The 18,356-nt window shown below is 56.4% G+C and overlaps 2 protein-coding genes across 6 annotated transcripts in view; one reads left to right on the top strand and one right to left on the bottom strand.

Annotated features, from left to right (window-relative positions):
• The first annotated feature begins 747 nt into the window (after window positions 1–747).
• PRAM1 (PML-RARA regulated adaptor molecule 1) lies at window positions 748–10,564 on the top strand. 2 transcript variants are annotated; one of them, XM_060181591.1, is made up of 11 exons: window positions 748–955; window positions 1,180–1,276; window positions 4,116–5,406; window positions 5,502–5,538; window positions 5,623–5,693; window positions 8,330–8,375; window positions 8,482–8,587; window positions 9,732–9,894; window positions 10,008–10,041; window positions 10,146–10,180; window positions 10,350–10,564. In XM_060181591.1, the coding sequence occupies exons 2-11, from the start codon at window positions 1,274–1,276 to the stop codon at window positions 10,388–10,390; spliced, it is 1,827 nt and encodes a 608-aa protein (XP_060037574.1). In that variant the 5' UTR covers window positions 748–955; window positions 1,180–1,273; the 3' UTR covers window positions 10,391–10,564. The 2 variants fall into 2 exon arrangements, with proteins under 2 accessions (XP_060037574.1, XP_060037575.1); XM_060181592.1 differs by lacking the exon at window positions 748–955 and having other exon boundaries at window positions 965–1,276; window positions 10,353–10,564.
• Window positions 10,565–12,027: 1,463 nt separating this feature from the next.
• Window positions 12,028–18,356, bottom strand: part of HNRNPM (heterogeneous nuclear ribonucleoprotein M) — a 32,150-nt gene continuing 25,821 nt past the window's right edge. For 2 of the 4 annotated variants that reach the window (XM_060181587.1, XM_060181588.1), the window contains 7 exons: window positions 18,170–18,214; window positions 17,703–17,780; window positions 16,326–16,424; window positions 15,676–15,729; window positions 14,368–15,122; window positions 13,171–13,222; window positions 12,028–12,572 (listed from right to left, as the gene is read on the bottom strand). In XM_060181587.1, the coding sequence (XP_060037570.1) occupies window positions 12,409–12,572; window positions 13,171–13,222; window positions 14,368–15,122; window positions 15,676–15,729; window positions 16,326–16,424; window positions 17,703–17,780; window positions 18,170–18,214 (1,247 nt within the window). In that variant the 3' untranslated portion in view covers window positions 12,028–12,408. The remainder of the gene's footprint in view (window positions 12,573–13,170; window positions 13,223–14,367; window positions 15,123–15,675; window positions 15,730–16,325; window positions 16,425–17,702; window positions 17,781–18,169; window positions 18,215–18,356) is intronic. The other 2 variants (XM_060181589.1, XM_060181590.1) reach the window with 1 other exon arrangement.

Raw genomic sequence — 18,356 nt, 5'->3', positions numbered from 1 at the left:
CGCCACATGCACAACCCACTGCGCTTAACTCACTGCGCTTAACCCACTGCGCTACTGCCTGACTCCCTAGAAAGTTATTTTGGGGAGGCCAGGCATTAGCGCTGTGAGTGTCTCTCTTCCTCTCCCCCTCTCTCTCCCCTCCTCTCTCTCCCCTCCTCTCTCTCCCCTCCTCTCTCCATTTCTCTCTGTCGTATCCAACAACAAAAACAGCAGCAACAACAATGGGAAAAAATGGCCTCAAGGAGCAGTGGATTCGTAGTGTAGGTGCTGAGCCCAGTGATAACCCTGAAGCAAAAATATATATATGCGCCTCTCCTCAAGCCATTCTGGCAGGTTGGGTTGAGAATCAGGGTTCCTTCTACCCAGCCACCCCTCTGTGCCCCATCCACCCCCATCTGGGTCAGTGTGGCCGACGTCACTGACCTGGTGGGGACTGCAGTTAAGAGGGTCACGTTTGGGAGTCAGAGGGTGGCGCAGTAGGTTAAGCGCAGGTGGCACAAAGCGCAAGGACCGGCCGAAGGATCCCGGTCTGAGCCCTTGGCTCCCCACCTGCAGGGGAGTCGCTTCACAGGCGGTGAAGCAGGTCTGCAGGTGTCTGTCTTTCTCTCCCCCTCTGTCTTCCCCTCCTCTCTCCATTTCTCTCTGTCCTATCCAAAAAATGACAACATCAATAACGATGATAATAATAACCACAACAATAAAACAACAAGGGCAACAAAAGGGAATATTTTTTTTTAAAAGAGGGTCAAGTGGGGGTGGGGGGGTCAGGACTGGCTGTCACCACCACCACCTCCCACCCTCTGTCTTCTTTGAAGCCTTAGGGAAGGGACAGGCCACCAGATACCATATCCCCTACTCCTACCACCGGCAGTCCTCTAATGAGTCCTCTTCCCCAGCCATCCTGTTACAGGGAAGTCCCGCTCAGCGGCCAGGAAATGTTGAAATGAGGAAGCAGGTGAGGCAACCAAGAGCTGGGCTGACAAAAGACAGACAGACATGCCCTGACCTCTCCCCTGCTCCCCCTCCCTGGGGCCCCCACCCCCGGAGACAGGAGGGGTGTAGACAGCCCAGCACCCAGTGGGCAGAGCCAGTGGTTGCAGTGAGGGGACACAGGGTGGAGGGAGTAAGAGCAGGAGGGAGCGACAGGAAGTGAGAGTCCCCCCACACACACCCACACAGGACCCGGGGACAGGCCAGCGCTTCCTGGGAGCAGAAGCCATAGAAGCTTCCGGAAGACAGCAGCCCCCGCGGACCCACTCCAGTGCTTGTGGACATGGTGAGTCCCCAAGAGCCGGGGGAGCCCCCCTAAACACACACACACACACTGGCCACATAAGGGATGGAGGGAACTCAGGTGGGAACCAGAGAGCGAGCGTTTTCCAAGAGCGAAGGGGTAGAGGGAGGAGCAGAGGGTCTGGCTCCCAGAGGGGAACGAAATGAATAAATGACCCCAAGGCCCAGAGAGAGCCAGGTCGGGGTCAGATGGGCCTGGCACCCATACCCTCCACCCCCTCATGGAGCCAGGCTGAGGTTGTGACCCTCAGGAAGACAGGTGGGCCTGACCCAGGACTCTCTGTCCCCAGGTCACAGGGCAAAAGGTCCGTGGATTCAGACTTTCTTCCTTTCTTTCTCTCTCTTTCTTTCTTTCCTTATTTATGGGGGGGGGGGCAGGAGGAGAGGGAGGGCCAATGGAATAGCTCATCTGGACAGGGTGATGTTTTGCCATGTGCGTGACCAGGGTTTGAGCCCAACCCCCACCGCACTGGAGGAAGGTTCAGGGCTGGTGTGTGTGTGTGTGTGCCTACCAAAAAGAAAGAAGAGAAAGAAGAGAAGGAAACAAAAGGGAGAGAGAGAGAGAGAGAGAATAGGAAGGGACTGGGTAAGGGTGCCTCTGGCACAGTATACACGTTACCATGTGCAAGGACCCGGGTTCAAGGGTCCTTGCACATGGTGAAACAGGGTTACAGGTGTCTCTTGTCTCTCTGTCTCTCTCTAGCTATCTGCCTCTCCCTCCCATCTCGCTCTCTCTGTCTCTATCCAAAATAAACAGGAAAATAACTGTGGTACAGCAGCCTTGAAGGGCCAGTAGCCTGGGGGGCTCCCTGGCAGAGGCGCCCAGAAAGAGTCGTGGGCCTTGCACACACCACCCCATCCACCAGCCCCCCCCCCCCCCAGTCCCTGTGAGAACGCAGGCAGGGGCGCAGGCCGCCATCCCATTAACTAGGCCAGGTCTGCTCTGACCTAGAAACTCTCCCATCATCCTCAGGGGCCCCGGTGCAGGCCTCCAAGCTCCTCCTGGGGTCCTGGGTGGGAGAAGGGGGACCCCGTTGGTAGAGCCTCAGGCCCCTGCCCACCCCACCCCACCTAACCACTGGGCCTCACTCTCTCAGATCTGGAGAATCAGGAAAGGGGGTTGGGATGGCTCAGTGCCTTGGAGCTCCGGGTTGGCAAGCCTGAGGCCCCAGGTTCGAGCCCTGGCGCCCAGTGTTCAAGCTCAGTCAGTACCCCGCCCCTGGAGGTGGCACAGTAGATAAAGCACTGAGATCCTCCATGCATGAGGTCCCGAGTTTGATCGCATCTGCCAGAGGGAGGCCCTGCTCCTCTCTCTTTTCTCTCTCCCTTCTTCTTTCTCTTTCCTCTTTTTTTCCTTTCCAAATTATTTCATAACTGAAATTTTTTTAAAAAATTATTATCTTTATTTTTTTAAATACTTATTTACCCCCTTTTGTTGCCCTTGTTTGATTGTTGTAGTTATTATTATTCTTGTTGTCGTCGTTGGCTAGGACAGAGAGAAATGGAGAGAGGAGGGGAAGACAGAGAGGGGGAGAGAAAGACAGACACCTGCAGACCTGCTTCACCGCCTGGGAAGCGACTCCCCTGCAGGTGGGGAGCCGGGGGCTCGAACCGGGATCGTATTTACGCTGATCCTTGTGCTTTGCGCCACCTGCGCTTAATCCGCTGCGCTACCGCCCGACTCTCGATTTACTTTATTTTAATGAGAGGGACGCAGAAAGAAAGATACAGATAGACCAGACCAATGCAGAGCTCTGGCTGATGGCGGTGCTGGGGATTGAACCTGGGATCTTGAAGCCTCAGGCAGGAGTGTCTTATGCAGAACCATGATACTGTCTCCCCAGCCCTCACATAGATGGTAATTATTTGGGTGGGGGCAAAGCAGAGCCTTCCTTAAGCACATGTGTGGCCAGAGATTTGAACTCAGGACCTCATGCTTGAGCGCCCCAACTCTAGCCATTGTACCACCTCCTGGGCTACTGATTTTTAAAAGATAGTATTGATATAATTTGCATTTGAGGGGGCTGGGTGGTGGCATAATTTCTGTCTCTATTCAATAAAGGTAATAAATTTGGGTGGGGGGGGGTCGGGCGGTAGCACAGCGGGTTAAGCGCACGTGGCACAAAGCGCAAGGACCAGCGTTAAGGATCCCGGTTCGAGCCCCTGGATCCCCACCTGCAGGGGAGTCGCTTCCCAGGCGGTGAAGCAGGTCTGCAGGTGTCTGTCTTTCTCTCCCCCTCTCTGTCTTCCCCTCCTCTCTCCATTTCTCTCTGTCCTCTCCAACAACAACGACATCAACAGCAACAATAATAACCACAACTAGGCTACAACAACAAGGGCAACAAAAAGGGGAAAAATGGCTTCCAGGAGCAGTGGCTTCATGGTGCAGGCACTGAGCCCCAGCAATAACCCTGGAGGCAAAAAAAAAAAAAAAGATAATATATATTTTTTAACTTACATTTGATAGGACACAGGAGTCCAGAGGGAAGGGGATAATAGAGAGGGAGAGAGACATTTCCGGACCTGCTTCACATCTTGGGAAGCTTCCCTTCCCCCCTGCAGGTGGGGATCAGGGGGCTTGAACTTGGGTCCTTGGGCACTGTAATGTGTGCATCACCGCCTGGCCCCTATTTATTTTATTAAAGAGAGAGAGGAGAGGAGAGAGGAGAGGAAGGGAGGGGAGGGCAGACCCATGGCATCACTCCAGTACCTGAGGTCCTGAGTTCAATCCCCAGCATGTGAGTGAGCGTTCCTGAGGTCCCCACCACCCCAAGCCTCCTCTGTGTCCCCCGACCCTTCATCCCCCATTTCCCTCCCCCCAGGAGACCCCCCAGGACTTCCGGAGCCTCCAAGCCAAGTTTCAGGCCTCTCAGGCAGACAGCAGCGAGCACCCCAAAAAACCCCCCAAGCCCGAGTTCAACAGAGTCCTCAAGAAGTTTCCAACTCCAGAACCAGCCAGCAAGCAGCCCAAGAAGCCCGAGCCCCCTGACGCTTCCATGAAGCCCTCCAGGTCTGAGCCCAGTGACTTCTCCAAGAAGCCACCACAGCAGCCCGAGGCCGGGGAGCCTGCCAGGCTTCCCCCCAAGCCCCCACAGCCTGAGCTGGCCAGGGTCCCCCCAGAATCCAAGCTGGGCAGCCCCTTCCCCAGAACGCCCCAGAGGCCTGAGCCCACCGAGGCCTCCCCCAAGCCTCCAACGCCAGGGTTTAACATAGGGGGGTTCCCCAAGAAGCCCCCTGTGCCTGACTTCTGTGCAGCCCCCCAAAAGACCTCACAGTCTCAGGCCAGGGGTCTCCCCAAGAGATCTCTGCCGAGTGAGGTGCCCAGAACGCCCCCCTGGAAGGCCGAGCCGGCTGAGCCACAAGCCCACTCTCTGAAGCCTGATCTTGGCGTGATCCCCAAAAAGCCCCTGCAGCCCCCCGAAATTACTGCCAGCCCCAGGAAGCCCCCCCAGCTGCAGGCCAGCGGCCCCTGCAAGAAACCCCCACCCCTGCAGATGGCACCCCGGAATTCTGAGTCTGGGGAGCCCCACCACTCACAACCTGAAGTTAGCACAGTTCCCAGGAGGCCTTCGCCGGGACTGTACCCCAGGAAGCCAGAGCTGGGGGACCTGACCAGGACGACCTCGGAGCCCGACGTCAACGTGACCCCCAAGAGACCACTGCAGCCAGAACCCCAGGCACCCCCCAAGAGGCTCCCCCAGTTCAACCTGAGCGGCCTTCCCAGGACAACATCAGAGCCTGAGTTTGGGGTGCTTCCCAGGAAGCTCTCGCAGCTGGGGAGCCGGGGGGAGCCCCGTAAGTTCTCACAGCCCGAGCCCCACGCCTGGCCCCGGACGCACCCCAACTTCTCCGGGGACCTCCCTCGGAAACCTCCACTCCCCAGCTCCGTCTCCGAGAGTTCGCTACCTCGCGCCTTGCTGGGGGGCCCTAGCCCAGGGCGGCAGAGGATGGGGGGGCTTGGTCATGGTGGGGCCAGGCCGGCCCTCCAAGGGGGCCCCCGTCGGAGGCCACTGCCCCCCACCAGTAGCCTGGGCCCCCCACCGGCCAAGCCGCCGCTGCCACCAGGGCTCATGAACATCCAGAGTTTCTGGAGACCCTCAGAGATCACTTCAGGTGAGATAAGCTGGCCAGAAATGGGGGGGGCTGGATGGGGGTGCAGGGGGCCCTGGGGGAACGGCCACCTCCTTCCAACTCACCTCTCTCCACAGACATTCTGAGGACTGAGTCTTCTGCTGGGGTCCCCCGGTGAGTGGTGGGGGGAGCCCACGGGGAAAGGGTGTGAGGGCAGGGATGGGGGCGCTGCACGTCACGCCTCACATCTCCCTGCAGGTCCCCAGATAATATCTATGAGCCCTATGATGATGTGGTGACCAGCGTCAGCCCCGGACCGAACGACAGAGGTGTGTGTGTGTATGTGTGGGGGTAATTTGGAGTGTGGGAAAAGCAGACTCAGGGATCCCCCTTTATTTTTATAGCATTTAAAAAATTTTTTTGATTTATTTTCCGTTTTGTTGCCCTTGTTGTTTTTACTGTTGTTGTAGTTATTATTATTGTTGATGGTGTCGTTGTTGTTGGATAGGACAGAGAGAAATGGATAGAGGAGGGAGGGGAAGACAGAGAGGGGGAGAGAAAGACACCTGCAGACCTGCTTCACTGCCTGTGAAGCGGCTCCCCTGCAGGCGGGGAGCCGGGGGGGGGGGGGGGTGTTGAACCGGGATCCTTGAGCTTAACCCACTTCGCTACTACCTGGCCCTTCCTTTTTTTTTAATCTATTTTTTTGGGTGGACAGAGAGAAATTGGAAAGGAAGGGGGAGGAGAAAGACAGACACAGAGAGAGAGAGACCTTTAGCCCTGCTTCACCACTCATGAAGCTTCCAGCCATGATAATTTTTGGAAAGGCAGACTCAGGAATTCCTTTTATTTTTTTTCCAATCTTTTTTTTTTGGGGGGGACAGAGAGAGAGAAATTGAGAGCCCAGCCTCCCCCACCACTTCCTCTTTATTGTAACAGAGAGAGAGAAACGAGGGGTGTGGGGAGACAGACACCTGCAGCCCTGCCCTGCTTCCTCCACTGAAGGGGGGAGACCAGGGACTTGAACCCTGGCCCTTTTTTTATTTTTCTGCCTCCAGGGTTATTGCTGGGGCTCGATGTTGGCACTACGAATCCACTGCCCCTGGAAGGCTTTTTTTTTTTTCTTCATTTTATTGGACAGGACAGAGAACAATTGAAAGAGGAGAGAGACAGCCACCTGCAGACCTACTTCATGGCTTGTGAAGTGACCCCCCTGCAAGTGGGGACAGGGGGTTTGAACCGGGATCTTTGAGTGGGTCCGTGCACTTTGTACTATGTGCTCTTTTAAAAAAAATTTTCAATTTTTATTTCCTTTTTAATGCCGTTTTTTTATTGTTGTAGTTATTAATGCTGTTGATGTCGTTGTTGGATAGGACAGAGAGAAATGGAGAGAGGAGGGGAAGACAGAGAGGAGGAGAGAAAGACAGACACCTGCAGACCTGCTTCACTGCCTTTGAAGTAACTCCCCTGAAGGTGGGGGGCTGGGGCTTGAACTGGGATCTTCACACTGGTCCTGCACTTAACCCGCTCTGCTCCCTTTTTTTCCTTTTTTTTTTTTAAATGATTATATTTATTTATGAGAAATAATAGGACAGAGAAAAAGAACCAGACATCACTCTGGTCCATGTGCTGCCGGGGATTGAACTCAGGACTTCATGCTTGAGAGTCAAATGCTTTAGCCACTGCACCGCCTCCCGGATCACTGTCCTATGACCTGGTGCTCTAGTGGCTGCTCCCAATCCTGGTCCTTTTGCATAGTAATGTGAGCAGAGCCAACTGTGCCAAAGCCCAGCTCCCCCAGTCCAGACACAGAGCCCAGGTCCTCTTCTCCCAGACTGCTTCCCTGCCCTCTTTATAGAACCTTCCATCCAGGAGCCTCTCAAGTGTCACCCTTCCCTCCCTGCCTTCTAGCCTTCAGGGGAGAGAGGGGAGCACCTTCCCTTTACCCAGGGGCCCTTCTGCTGTCCCGGGCTTCCCCCAGGAAATCCTTGCAACACAGGTTAGCACACAACTTCCTGCCAGGGTGAGGGGGGCCCCCTGCCACTTCCGACCCGTGAACGCTGGGGCTCCACAGTTCCATGTCTGTGGACATCATGCCTGCCTCCCCAATGAACCCCCATGTCTGTCTTTGCATGAGGCTCACGGGAGCTGGGCTGCCATGTTTTTTTAAATATATATATATATATATATATACATATATATATATATATATATGTGTGTGTGTGTGTGTGTGTGTCTTTATTTTACTTTTTGTTACCATTGGTTTTTTATTATTATTGTTGTAGTTATTGTTGTTATTGATGTCGTCCTTGTTGGATAGGACAGAGAGAAATGGAGAGAGGAGGGGAAAACAGAGAGAGAGGAGAGACAGACAGACACCTGCAGACCTGCTTCACCGCCTGTGAAGCGACTCCCCTGCAGGTGGGGAGCCGGGGGCTCGAACCGGGATCCTTATGCTGGTCCTTGCACTTTGCACCATGTGCACTTAACCTGCTGTGCTACCACCCAACTCCCGAAAATAAATAAATCTAAAAGATGTACTATTCTTTTATTTTCTATTCTATTTATTTATTGGAGACAGCCAGAAATCGAGAGGGAAGGGGGGAGATAGAGAGGGAGAGAGACAGACACCTGCAGCCCTGCTTCACCACACATGAAGCGTTCCCCCCTGCAGGTGGGGACCGGGGCCTTGAACCGGGTCCTTGCGCATTGCAACATGTGCATTGAACCAGGTGCGCCACCACCAGGCCCCTGTGGGATCTTAGCAGATAAAAGTCACACACTTCCTCATGGGGGTCAGACGTGCACACACAGTTGCCAGCCACTCCGGCCCAGAGTTCTGGCTCCCAGAGCCAGAAGTGTCTGAGCCGTGAAAGAAGCCACCAGCCCCGCAGAGGGATTAGCCGATTAGGGCCCCCGGTGTTGCTCTCCGGTGCCAAGCTGACATATATGTCCCCAACATCAGATGACGTGTCACCAGCCAAGAGGACCCTGCAAGATCCCGAGCTCAGGTGACACAGGGTGGGTGGGCATGGGGTGGTGGGGGTCGGGGTGGGGAAACATGTCTTATCTCTGGCTGCTGAGAAACTAACTCCTGGGACTTCCTGGGGGCTTCAGGAAGAAGACCCCCCCACCCCAGCAGCCCACACCTGCAGACCCCAAGACACAGAAGCAGCTCAGGAGAGCGGAGAAAGCCGAGCGGGAGTTCCGGAAGAAGTTCAAGGTGTGGAGGACAAGGGGGAGAGAGAGAGAGACAGAGAGAGACAGAGAGAGATTGGGCAGTGGTGAACTGGGTTAAGTGCACCGAGCCCCTGTGATAACCCTGGAGGGAGGGATGGAAGGAGAGAGAGAGAGAGCGAGCTCTAGGTGGGCAGGGGCAGAGCCGGGTGAGGAGCATAGGCCAGAGCTCTGACAATCTCTCCCTCTCTTTTTTTATTTATTATTTATTTACTTATTTATTTCCCCTTTTGTTCCCCTTGTTGTTTTTATTGTTATAGTAATTGTTGTTATTGATGTCACCGTTGTTGAATAGGACAGAGAGAAATGTAGAGAGGAGTTTTAACCCACTGTACTACTGTCCAACTCCCTCTCCCTCTCTCTTTTTTAAGAATTTATTTACTTGGGAGTCGGGAGGTAGCACAGTGGGTTAAGCACATGTGTCACGAAGCGCAAGGACCGGCGTAAGGATCCTGATTCGAGCCCCCGGCTCCCCACCTGCAGGGGAGTCGCTTCACTGTCCTATCCAACAACAACGCCATCAATAAAAATAAAATATATATATATAAAAAGAAAAAAAATGAATTTATTTACTCATGAGAAAGATAGGAGGGGAGAGAGAAAGAACCAGACATCATTCTGGTCCATGTGCTGTCAGGAACTGAACTTCGTGATTGAGTCCAATGCTTTATCCACTGAGCCACCTCCCGGACCACCAATCTCTCTCTCTCTCTGTCTCTGTCTCTTGGAGCTTGGGTCAGACGTCTGACAGAATCAATCTCTCTTGGGTGGGGAGCATGGGTCAGAGCTCTGACAGAATCTCTCAGGCCGGGGAGACAGCATAATGGTTGTGTAAAAGCCTTTCAAGAGTGAGGTTCTGAAGTCCCAGGTTCAATCCCCAGCACCACCATAACCCAGAAGTGAGCGGGGCTCTGGTCTCTCTCTCTCCAGTATCTTTGCCTCTGTATCTATTCTTTCTCATTAAAAAAATAAAAATTAAAAAAAATCTCTCTTTCTCTCTCTCTCAGGTGTGGAGCATGGGCCAGAACTCTGACAGAATCTCTCTCTCTCTCTGTGTGTTTCTCTCTTTGGTGGGGCAGTGGGTCAGAGCTCTGACAGAATCTCCCCCCCCCCCCCGTCTCTCTCCCCAGTTTGAGGGAGAGATCGTGATTCAGACAAGGATGATGATCGACCCTAACGCCAAGACCCGACGAGGAGGCGGCAAACACTTGGGCATCCGGCGCGGGGAGATCCTGGAAGTGATCGAGTTCACCAACCCGGAGGAGATGCTCTGTCGAGATGCCAAGGGAAAGTGTGAGTGAGGCGGCCGGGCACAGGGAGAGAGCGAGGGAGGCGGGTAGGGTCAGAGAGCTCAGTCACCCACCCCACACCTTCCCCCCCCCCCCCTCTCTCTCTCTCTCTCGCAGACGGCTACGTGCCCAGGACAGCTCTGCTGCCCCTGTGAGTACTGTCCTTGCAGGGTTGACGGGCGGGGAATGTGGGGGGTGCAGAGACGGAAGGGGGCTGTCGGAGGACCCCCGACTGACTCACGTGCCCTCTGCCAGGGAGACGGAAGTGTATGACGACGTGGGCTTCTGGGGTAGGTCTCTGGGCCAACCTGGGGGTGCTGGGTGGGCAGAGGAAGGGATGAGAGGGAGGCGTCCCCTAAATCAGAGCTGTGTGTGTGTGTGTGTGTGTGTGTGTGTGTGTGTGTGTGTGTGTGGTGGGGGGACAGGCCCAGGGGGTCACCAAGAAGTCACCTTTGTCAGCAGATGCCGTGGAGAGTCAGCCACTGTCCCGGGGTCGCTGAGACGTCAAGGTGGCCCACCTACCACCTACCAGCCGGGCGGCAACAGGAGGGCCCAGGCATCGAGGGTCCCAGGTTCGATCCCCAGCACCACCGGAAGCCAGAGCTGAGCCGGGCTCTGGGAAAACAAAGAGTGAATCCGTGAACCTGGACAAATAAACAGATGGTGATTTTTAATTTTTTTTTTCTTTGTTCATGTCCCTTTTTGTCCCCTCCATGGTCTCATCCCTTGGGCAGCACTCTCCTGGCTGAGTGTCTGTCTGTCTGTCGGGGGGGGGGGGTGGGGGGTGGCGGGTGTTAGGGGACACCCGCGCCTGACATCTAAGCACAAAGCCCCAATGTGGCTGCATGTGCCTAGCGTGGCCCCAACTCGGTCTTCATAGCACAGAGTGGCTGCCAAGCGCCAAGTGTGTTCGTCCCCTGCTGAGGGTGGGCTGGGGAGACCACCAAGTGGTCGTGAAGAAACGATTCCCGTGTGGCCGGGCAAAGGGACTGAAGTTCGGGGCATCCAGTCCCTCTCCCTCGGTGTCTGGAGCCCTGGAAATCATCGCACAGGCCAAAGTGCCGCTCTGAATAAATCTTATTTCATTTCTCATGTTTTGTTTTAATGACAGAGATCATCAGAGAGAAAGACACAAAGAAAGACCAGCAGCCTACTCACCTCTGGCTGTTGGTGGTGGTGGGGATTGAACCTGGGACCTCAAGAGCCCCAGGCAGGAGAGTCTTTTGCAGAACCATCCTGCCGTCTCTTGAATGAATCCTTAAAATTCCTTAAAGTGGGAGTCGGGCGGTAGCGCAGCGGGTTAAACGCAGGTGGCACAAAGCGCCAGGACGGGCATACGGATCCCGGTTCGAGCCCCCGGCTCCCCACCTGCAGGAGGGGAAGACAGAGAGAGAGGAGAGAAAGACAGACCGACACCTGCAGACCTGCTTCACCGCCTGGGAAGCGACTCCCCTGCAGGTGGGGAGACAGGGGCTCGAACCAGGATCCTTCATCCGGTTCTTGTGTTTCGCACCACGTGCACTTAACCTTCTGCACTACCGCCTGACCCCCCAGTTTTGGGGTTCTTTGACTGTGGGACTCTGTCTCAGGGGAGAGCGCACACCTCCCTCACCCTTTAAATTTACTTCTTGGATACAAAAACTGAGGAGGGAGAGAGAAAGAGGCAAGAGACACCCACAGCCCTGCTTCTCCACTTGCGAAGCTTTCCCCCTGCAGGTGGGGACCAGAGGCTAGACCCCAGGTCTCGCAGTGTAATGAGCGTGCTTAACCAGGTGTGCCACTGCCTGGCCCTGATTTTTTTTTAATTCTTGAAAGGACGGGGAGAAACTGAGGGGAGAAGACAGGGAGAAAGACAAGAGACACCCCTACTGCCTTGCTTCACCACTGATCTCGTGAAGCGTCCCCTGTAGGTGGGGACGGGGGGTGGGGTTCGAACCTGGGTCCTTGAGTACTGTCACGTGAGCGCTTAGCCCCTTTTTTAGGACAAAGACACATAGCAGCCAGCCCCCCAGCCGGCCAGCTGTGAACTCAAGGGTCCACAGACAGACCCCTCTCCCCATGGGGCAGCACCAGCGCCCCAGCTTGACCTGCTGCCCAGCCCCGACCCCCCCAAGACACCGACACGGCAGCAAGCAACTTCCTTTTTTCAGGAACTGGTATTTATTATCAAAGTCACAGTCAGTATCGACAAGATGCCACAACTACAAAAAAAAAAAAAGGTATACATTGTAATCCCAAATGCAAACGGTCAAATGGAACCCCCGAGTCATTAAAAAAAAACCAATAATAATAATAATAATAAAATCATTCAACGGACAACCCCCCCAACCCTGTCCCCCCCAAAAAAAAGAAAAGTTTTTTTTAAAAAAATCTTTATACATCCAGCCAACAAAGTCAAAGGGGCCTTCAACAAGAAAAGGAGAGAGGGAGAGAGCAAAAAAGGGAAGAGAACAAAAATCATCATCATCATCATCATCATCAAGAAATCCCGAGGCGGCGCGGTCTCCGGAGGCTGCGTCTAGGCGTTTCTGTCGATCCGCACGTCGATCTCCCGGCCGCTCAGCTTCAGCCCGTTCATCATGCGGCAGGCCCGCTCCGCCACCTCGGGGGACTCGAACTTGACCACCCCGCAACCCTTGGACTTCCCGTTCTCCATCTTGATGTCCGCGTACAGCACGTGGCCTGGGCACGGGGGACAGGATGGGGGGGAGAGGGAGAGAGAGAAAGAGAGAGAGCACCCGTCAGGCCAGGCCAACCCCAGGGATCAGCCTTGACCCCGAGGTCAATGGGGTGGTGGCAGCGGCTCCCCCAACCCTGAGACTCCATCTATTACCCCCCCCGGCACCCCCTGGTGTTGTCCAGCTCCTTACACTCTCTCTCTCTCCCCCCACCAGCCAACACCCCACAGAACTTGGGGGGGGGTTGGACCCCCAAGACCTCGCTGCTGGGAGCAGCTCACCCAGAGATGGAGAAATCTGGAAGGGGGCCAGGCGTACCGGCTGAGCACAGGCACTACCGCGAGCAGGGGGTCGGTGGAGGTGGGAGGGGAGCTTCCCGAGTGGTGAGGCAGGGCTGCTGGGTCTCCCTCTATCCCCCCCCCCCCGCCCTCTTAATTTCTGTCTCTATCCAATAAGCAAGTAAAACACGGGCTACTCTTCACCACTGGCTGGGGGGCATGAGAGGGGCCCCCAGTCTTGTCTTGGGCGCACATGCACGCACGCCAGGCCTCTCACGGCGCAGGTCAGGGCCTGTGCGGCCCGCAGACCCATCCAGGACTCACCACATTCGTTGAATTTGTCTTTCAGCATCTTCCACGTGAAGTCGAACGGGAGCTGAGGAGGGACGGACGGGGAGAGAAGGGTTAAAGGCGGCGAGCCAGACCCTGCGCGGTATGGCGCAGGGTGGGGTTGGGGGCTTCTGGGTCTCAGGCTGCCCGAAGAGCAGACCACCAGCTGCAATGGGTTTGTCGGGGGTGACACCAGCACCATCCAAGCACCCTCTCCTGTGGCTTAACTTGGGTACGGGCCGGGGAGGCGGCACCATGGTTCTGCAAAGGACTCTCCTGCCGGAGGCTCTGAGGTCCCAATTTCAATCCCCAGCACGCACCACCATCAGCCAGAGCTGAGCAGGGCGCTAGTGTCAACTCTCTCTCTCATTAAAATAAGACACATTTTGGGAGTCGGGTGGTATTGCCGCGGGTTAAGCGCACATGGTGCCAAGCACAAGGACCAGCGGAAGGACCCCGGTTCAAGCCCCCGGCTCCCCACCTGCAGGGGAGTCGCTTCACAGGCGGTGAAGCAGGTCTGCAGGTGTCTGTCTTTCTCTCCCCCTCTGTCTTCCCCTCCTCTCTCCATTTCTCTCTGTCCTATCCAACAACGATGACATCAACAATAAAAACAACAATGGCGACAAAAAGGGAAAAAAGATTAAAAATAAAATACATTTTAGAAGGTCGGGGAGCGTCAACAGTGGTTCTGCAAAGAGCCTCTCATTCCTGAGCCCGAGGTCCCAGGTTCCATCCCCTGCACCATTTCAGCCAGAGCTGAGTAGAAGCTCTTATTAAAATAATAATAATGATACAAGAAAAAAAAAAAAAGAATCCACATAGGGTAGGAGCAGAGAACATAATGGCTCTACAAAGAGGCTCTCCTGCCTGAGGCTCAAAGCCCCGGGTTCAATCCCCTGGCACCACCAACCCATCAGCCAGATCTCTGGGGGAAGGACAGAAAAAACTCCGCATATGTGAAGAGCTCTTATAAATCAACAAGAAAGAGCCAAGAGCCCAGGTGATAGCATTCCGCATTCCGCTTCTGCAAAGATAATAACAACTCCTGCCTGTGGCTCGGATCTCTGTCTCTCCGCCATCAAACATCAAGAAACAAGGTGGGGGGGGGGGGGGCGACACACAGACACAGACAGACAGCTGCGTCCCTCCCGCCCGGTTGCCCGCCCAGAGGGAGCCCCTGGAGCCACTCACGTTTCTCACGAAGATCTGACAGGCCTTCCTGGCCACCCCGGGCGCGTGGCCGCCGGCGCCCCCGAAAGAACCCGCGAAGCCGCCTCCGAAGTTGCCCCGCTCCATCTCCAGGGCGCGGTCGAAGCCGGCACCGCCGCCCCCCATGGCCAGGCCCATGCGCTCGATGCCGGCGCCCAGGGCTGGGCCCAGTGCAGGGCCCATGCGCTCCAGGCTGTTGGCGCCCATGCGCTCCAGGCCGCCGGCCATGCGCTCCATCACGGGGCCCATGCGCTCCAGGCCCATGCGCTCCAGACCCGCGGCGCCCATGCGCTCCAGGCCGGCGGCGCCCATGCGCTCCATCACAGGGCCCATGCGCTCCAGGCCGGCGCCCATGCCCGCAGGCACCATGCGCTCCATGCTCAGGCCCATGCGCTCCATGGCGGGGCCCATGCGTTCCACGCCGGGGCCCACACGCTCCAGGCTCTGGCCCACGCGCTCCAGGCCGAAGCCCATGCCGGCGGCGCCGCCCATGCGCTCCACGCCCGCGCCCATGCGTTCCATGGTCTGGCCCATGCGCTCCAGGCTGGACGCCATGTGGTCAAGGCCCAGCGGGCCCATGCGCTCCAGGCCGGCGCCCATGCGGTCCACGGAGCCCATGCGCTCCATCACCAGGCCCATGCGCTCCATCTCCGAGCCCACGCGCTCCATGCCTGCGCCGCCCAGCCGCTCGAGGCCCGGGCCCATGCGCTCCATGCCCGGCATGCCGCCTCCGCCGCCTGCAAGGAGACAGACACGCGCACGCACGGATGACACTGCGGCTGGCTGAGTCCTGCATCCTCTGTATGGGAGCCCCGGCCACCGCCCCCTCCGGGGTGCCTGGCCCACGGACACCAGAGGTTCCCCCCCCAAGGGGGGGGAGAGGGAGAAGAGATCCCAAGAGAGGCGAGAGATCTCCTCCAAGGGAGCCTCGGCCTTGGCCCCCACCCCACCCAGCAACCCAGCCCCAGCTCTGCTTCCAGAGGATGCCACCTCCCCAGCCCAGGCATTGGTTCCTAGGGGAAGGGGGACAGGGATGGATGTGGTGCACTGAGCGAGGCCATCCTCCCCAGAGAGGAGAGGTCCAGCCCACAGAGCTCTGCTGCCCAGGCAATGCCACCACACTCGGCGACATGCCAAAACCGGGTGCAAAAAAAAAAAAAAAGTTACTGGAAGGAGACCAGAGTCCCCGACACCACGGTGCCCCCCAACCGCCTCATCTATAAGCAGCAGAGAAAAACAAAAACAACAAACAAACAAAAAACAACCAAACCAAAGCCCAGTGGTTCCTACCTCCTCCCTGCTTGGCAATGATCTCTCCTCTCTTCAGTGCGTTACTTAGAATTTCTAAGAGGATCGGGAAAAGGAAAAAAAACACCTCAGCCAAATCTTCTGTGTTAAGTCACAGCAACAAGTCCAACCTCGCCCCTCCCCACGCCCAGCAGCCCTTCTGCACACCTCAGGCAGCCCTCTGCACACCTCAGGCAGCCCCCTGCCCACCTCCCAATGGCCACACTAGCCCGAGAACCCTGGGGGGCGGCTGCAGTGGCCATTCGTCCACCCCCGAGCTGAAGGGAACGGAGGAGGCCGATTCTCCCCGGAAATACTCGGGTCTGCCCCGGCCAGCTCCTTGCTGCCCTCCAACAGACCCTCAGGTGCTCTGAGCTCCCTCCTTCCCCCCCCCCCCCGCACCCCCATTTGCTCCGCGAGACTTAGAAAATGGACGGGACAGCGAGACTGGCCCCCGGGGTGAGAGCTGACCAGGGCCCACATGGAACGGAAGCACCGGGAGCAGCCAAAGTGGGAGCCAAAGTCACGGCCCTCGACCCAAAGCCTCCTGCCCGAGGCCCAAACCTTCCAACACCCCAGACCGACCCAGGTCCGGAAGACAGACCAGACCGTTCGTGCCAAAGCCTGAGGATTAGGGGCGGGCACGTTCTTACCTATTCCTCTGCCAAGGGGCTCTCCAAAGCTTCGGGACATTCCCATCTCGTTTCGGGCAAAGTCTCTCTCAAATCCTCCTCCCATGCCCCGCTCCATGTCTGTGGGACAGAATACATTGCTAGGCCTTCTGGGCAGTTGCCAGGCTGTGTGTGTGTGTGTGTGTGGGGGTGGCTCTCTCTCTCTCTCTCTCACTCTCTCTCTGTGACAGACCCCCTGCGTGCCCAATGCCACCGGCAGCTTCCCCATGCGGGCCGCGCCCCTGCCTGAAAGGACCACGTCTCTCAAGATAGAGATGGGGCCGGTACTTGTTCCAAGGCCCGGCATCCAAATACCGGGCAGATTGGTGTTAAGTCTGTGGCTCAAGGGTCGGTTAGTTCAGTGGTCAGAACGGAAATCAGAGTGATGTCAAGACAGACACGAGTGTGTGCGTGTGTGCCTGTCGGTCCTTCCACAAGATTGGGAGCCCTGCAGACACGTGACTGTTCTGGCCAAAGTGCTAAAACTCCCACAAGCGCCCACGGCTGGGAGAGAGGGAGGGAGGGGCACGGGAGGCACCACCTGCCCTCCTGGGGGCTCAGTGCCCTGATCCAACCTCACCAGGCTCCGACCTGTAACTGCGGGGTTCAGTCAGCCAGCCAGCCCCCCACACACACTGTCCACTTGGCTGGGCTCCACCCCTTACCACTGTGTCTGTCGGGAGAAGGACTTCCTCTACCCAGCCTTCTCCACACCCCCAAGCCCACCCCAGCCTGTGGAACCCAGGTCCGCACAGCCCCCCCCCTTCCTGACCTCTCAGGCTGGGTTATCTTCCTCGCCAAGTGGGGTGGCAAGGTCACCCCTGCTGGCCTGCGTCCTACAAGGCGGGATCCCGCCCCACCACGGCTGCCCCAGAAACGGTGGGATCCAGACTGGGCATCGGAATCTGGCGACAGGGACCCCACCCTGACTTGCCAGCCCCTTCAGGGACCTGGGACCTCGTCATTGTCGGCCGAACTTGGGGGGAGACGACACATGCCTTTGATTTTTTTCCCCCCTGCTTTCCCTCCTTTTGTTCCCTTTGTTTTATTGTTGCTGTTATTGATGTCGTCCTCTTTGGATAGGACAGAGAGAAATGAAGAGAGGAGGGGAAGACAGAGAGGGGGAGAGAAAGACAGACACCTGCAGACCTGCTTCACCGCCTGGGAAGCGACTCCCCTGCAGGTGGGGAGCCGGGGGCTCAAATGGGGATATGCATTTAACCCGCTGCACTACCACCCGGCAACTCAGATCACTGACTCCAGGAAGAAGGGGGGGGGCACGCTGTGGTCTAATGGTCACCTGAGGATCCAGCCACAGGCCAGGAAGGGAGAGAGTAAGCAGGAGCGGGGAGGGCTTACCGTTTATCCTACCCATGTTTATCCCAGATCCAAATCGACCCATGTTTTCCATGGCGCCGCCAAAGGGCCCCTCCATGCCTGAAAGGGGGGGGGGGGCTTGTTTTCAGTGTGCAAACTCTGGCGGATTGCCGGCGCGGTGGCGGGTCGGGGGGAGGAGAGTGCCCCGCACGGTTCCCGGTGGGGACTTTCTGTCAATGCCAAACCCCATCAAGGAACAGACAAGCACAGGGACCCCTGCTTCCCAACCCCCAAAGGCTCAGTGATCAGCCCAAGGTCAGAGAGCCACAACCGATAGCCAAGAGACGCGCATTTGCAATGCCCAAGAATCGGACAAGTCACGGAGATCTCCAGTAACCAAGAAGTGAGAATCCCATGCAAAGATGAGAGAGAGAGAGTGAGAGAGAAAAAGGAGGAGGAGTTGGAGGAGAGGAAGCCAGCATGCTTGTGTTTCATTTGAAATGTCTTACCTCCCATTTTATTTATTCCAAATCCTAGGCTTTCCACTGCCATTCCTTCGAAAGAAAAAAAGTCAGTGCAAACGGAAAATTATACCAAAGCAATGACGTTCCAACAAAAATTATATATAAATCTCTGATTCTGAAATACATGTTTTAATTTGGCCATTTCTGTTTTTTATATATTTTATTTAGTATC

This window comes from Erinaceus europaeus, chromosome 23 (genome assembly GCF_950295315.1).
Source record: "Erinaceus europaeus chromosome 23, mEriEur2.1, whole genome shotgun sequence".
Classification (NCBI taxonomy): Eukaryota; Metazoa; Chordata; class Mammalia; order Eulipotyphla; family Erinaceidae; genus Erinaceus; species Erinaceus europaeus.
The sequence above is the reverse complement of the archived record's forward strand: the minus strand, read 5'-3'. Positions and strand labels throughout refer to the sequence as shown.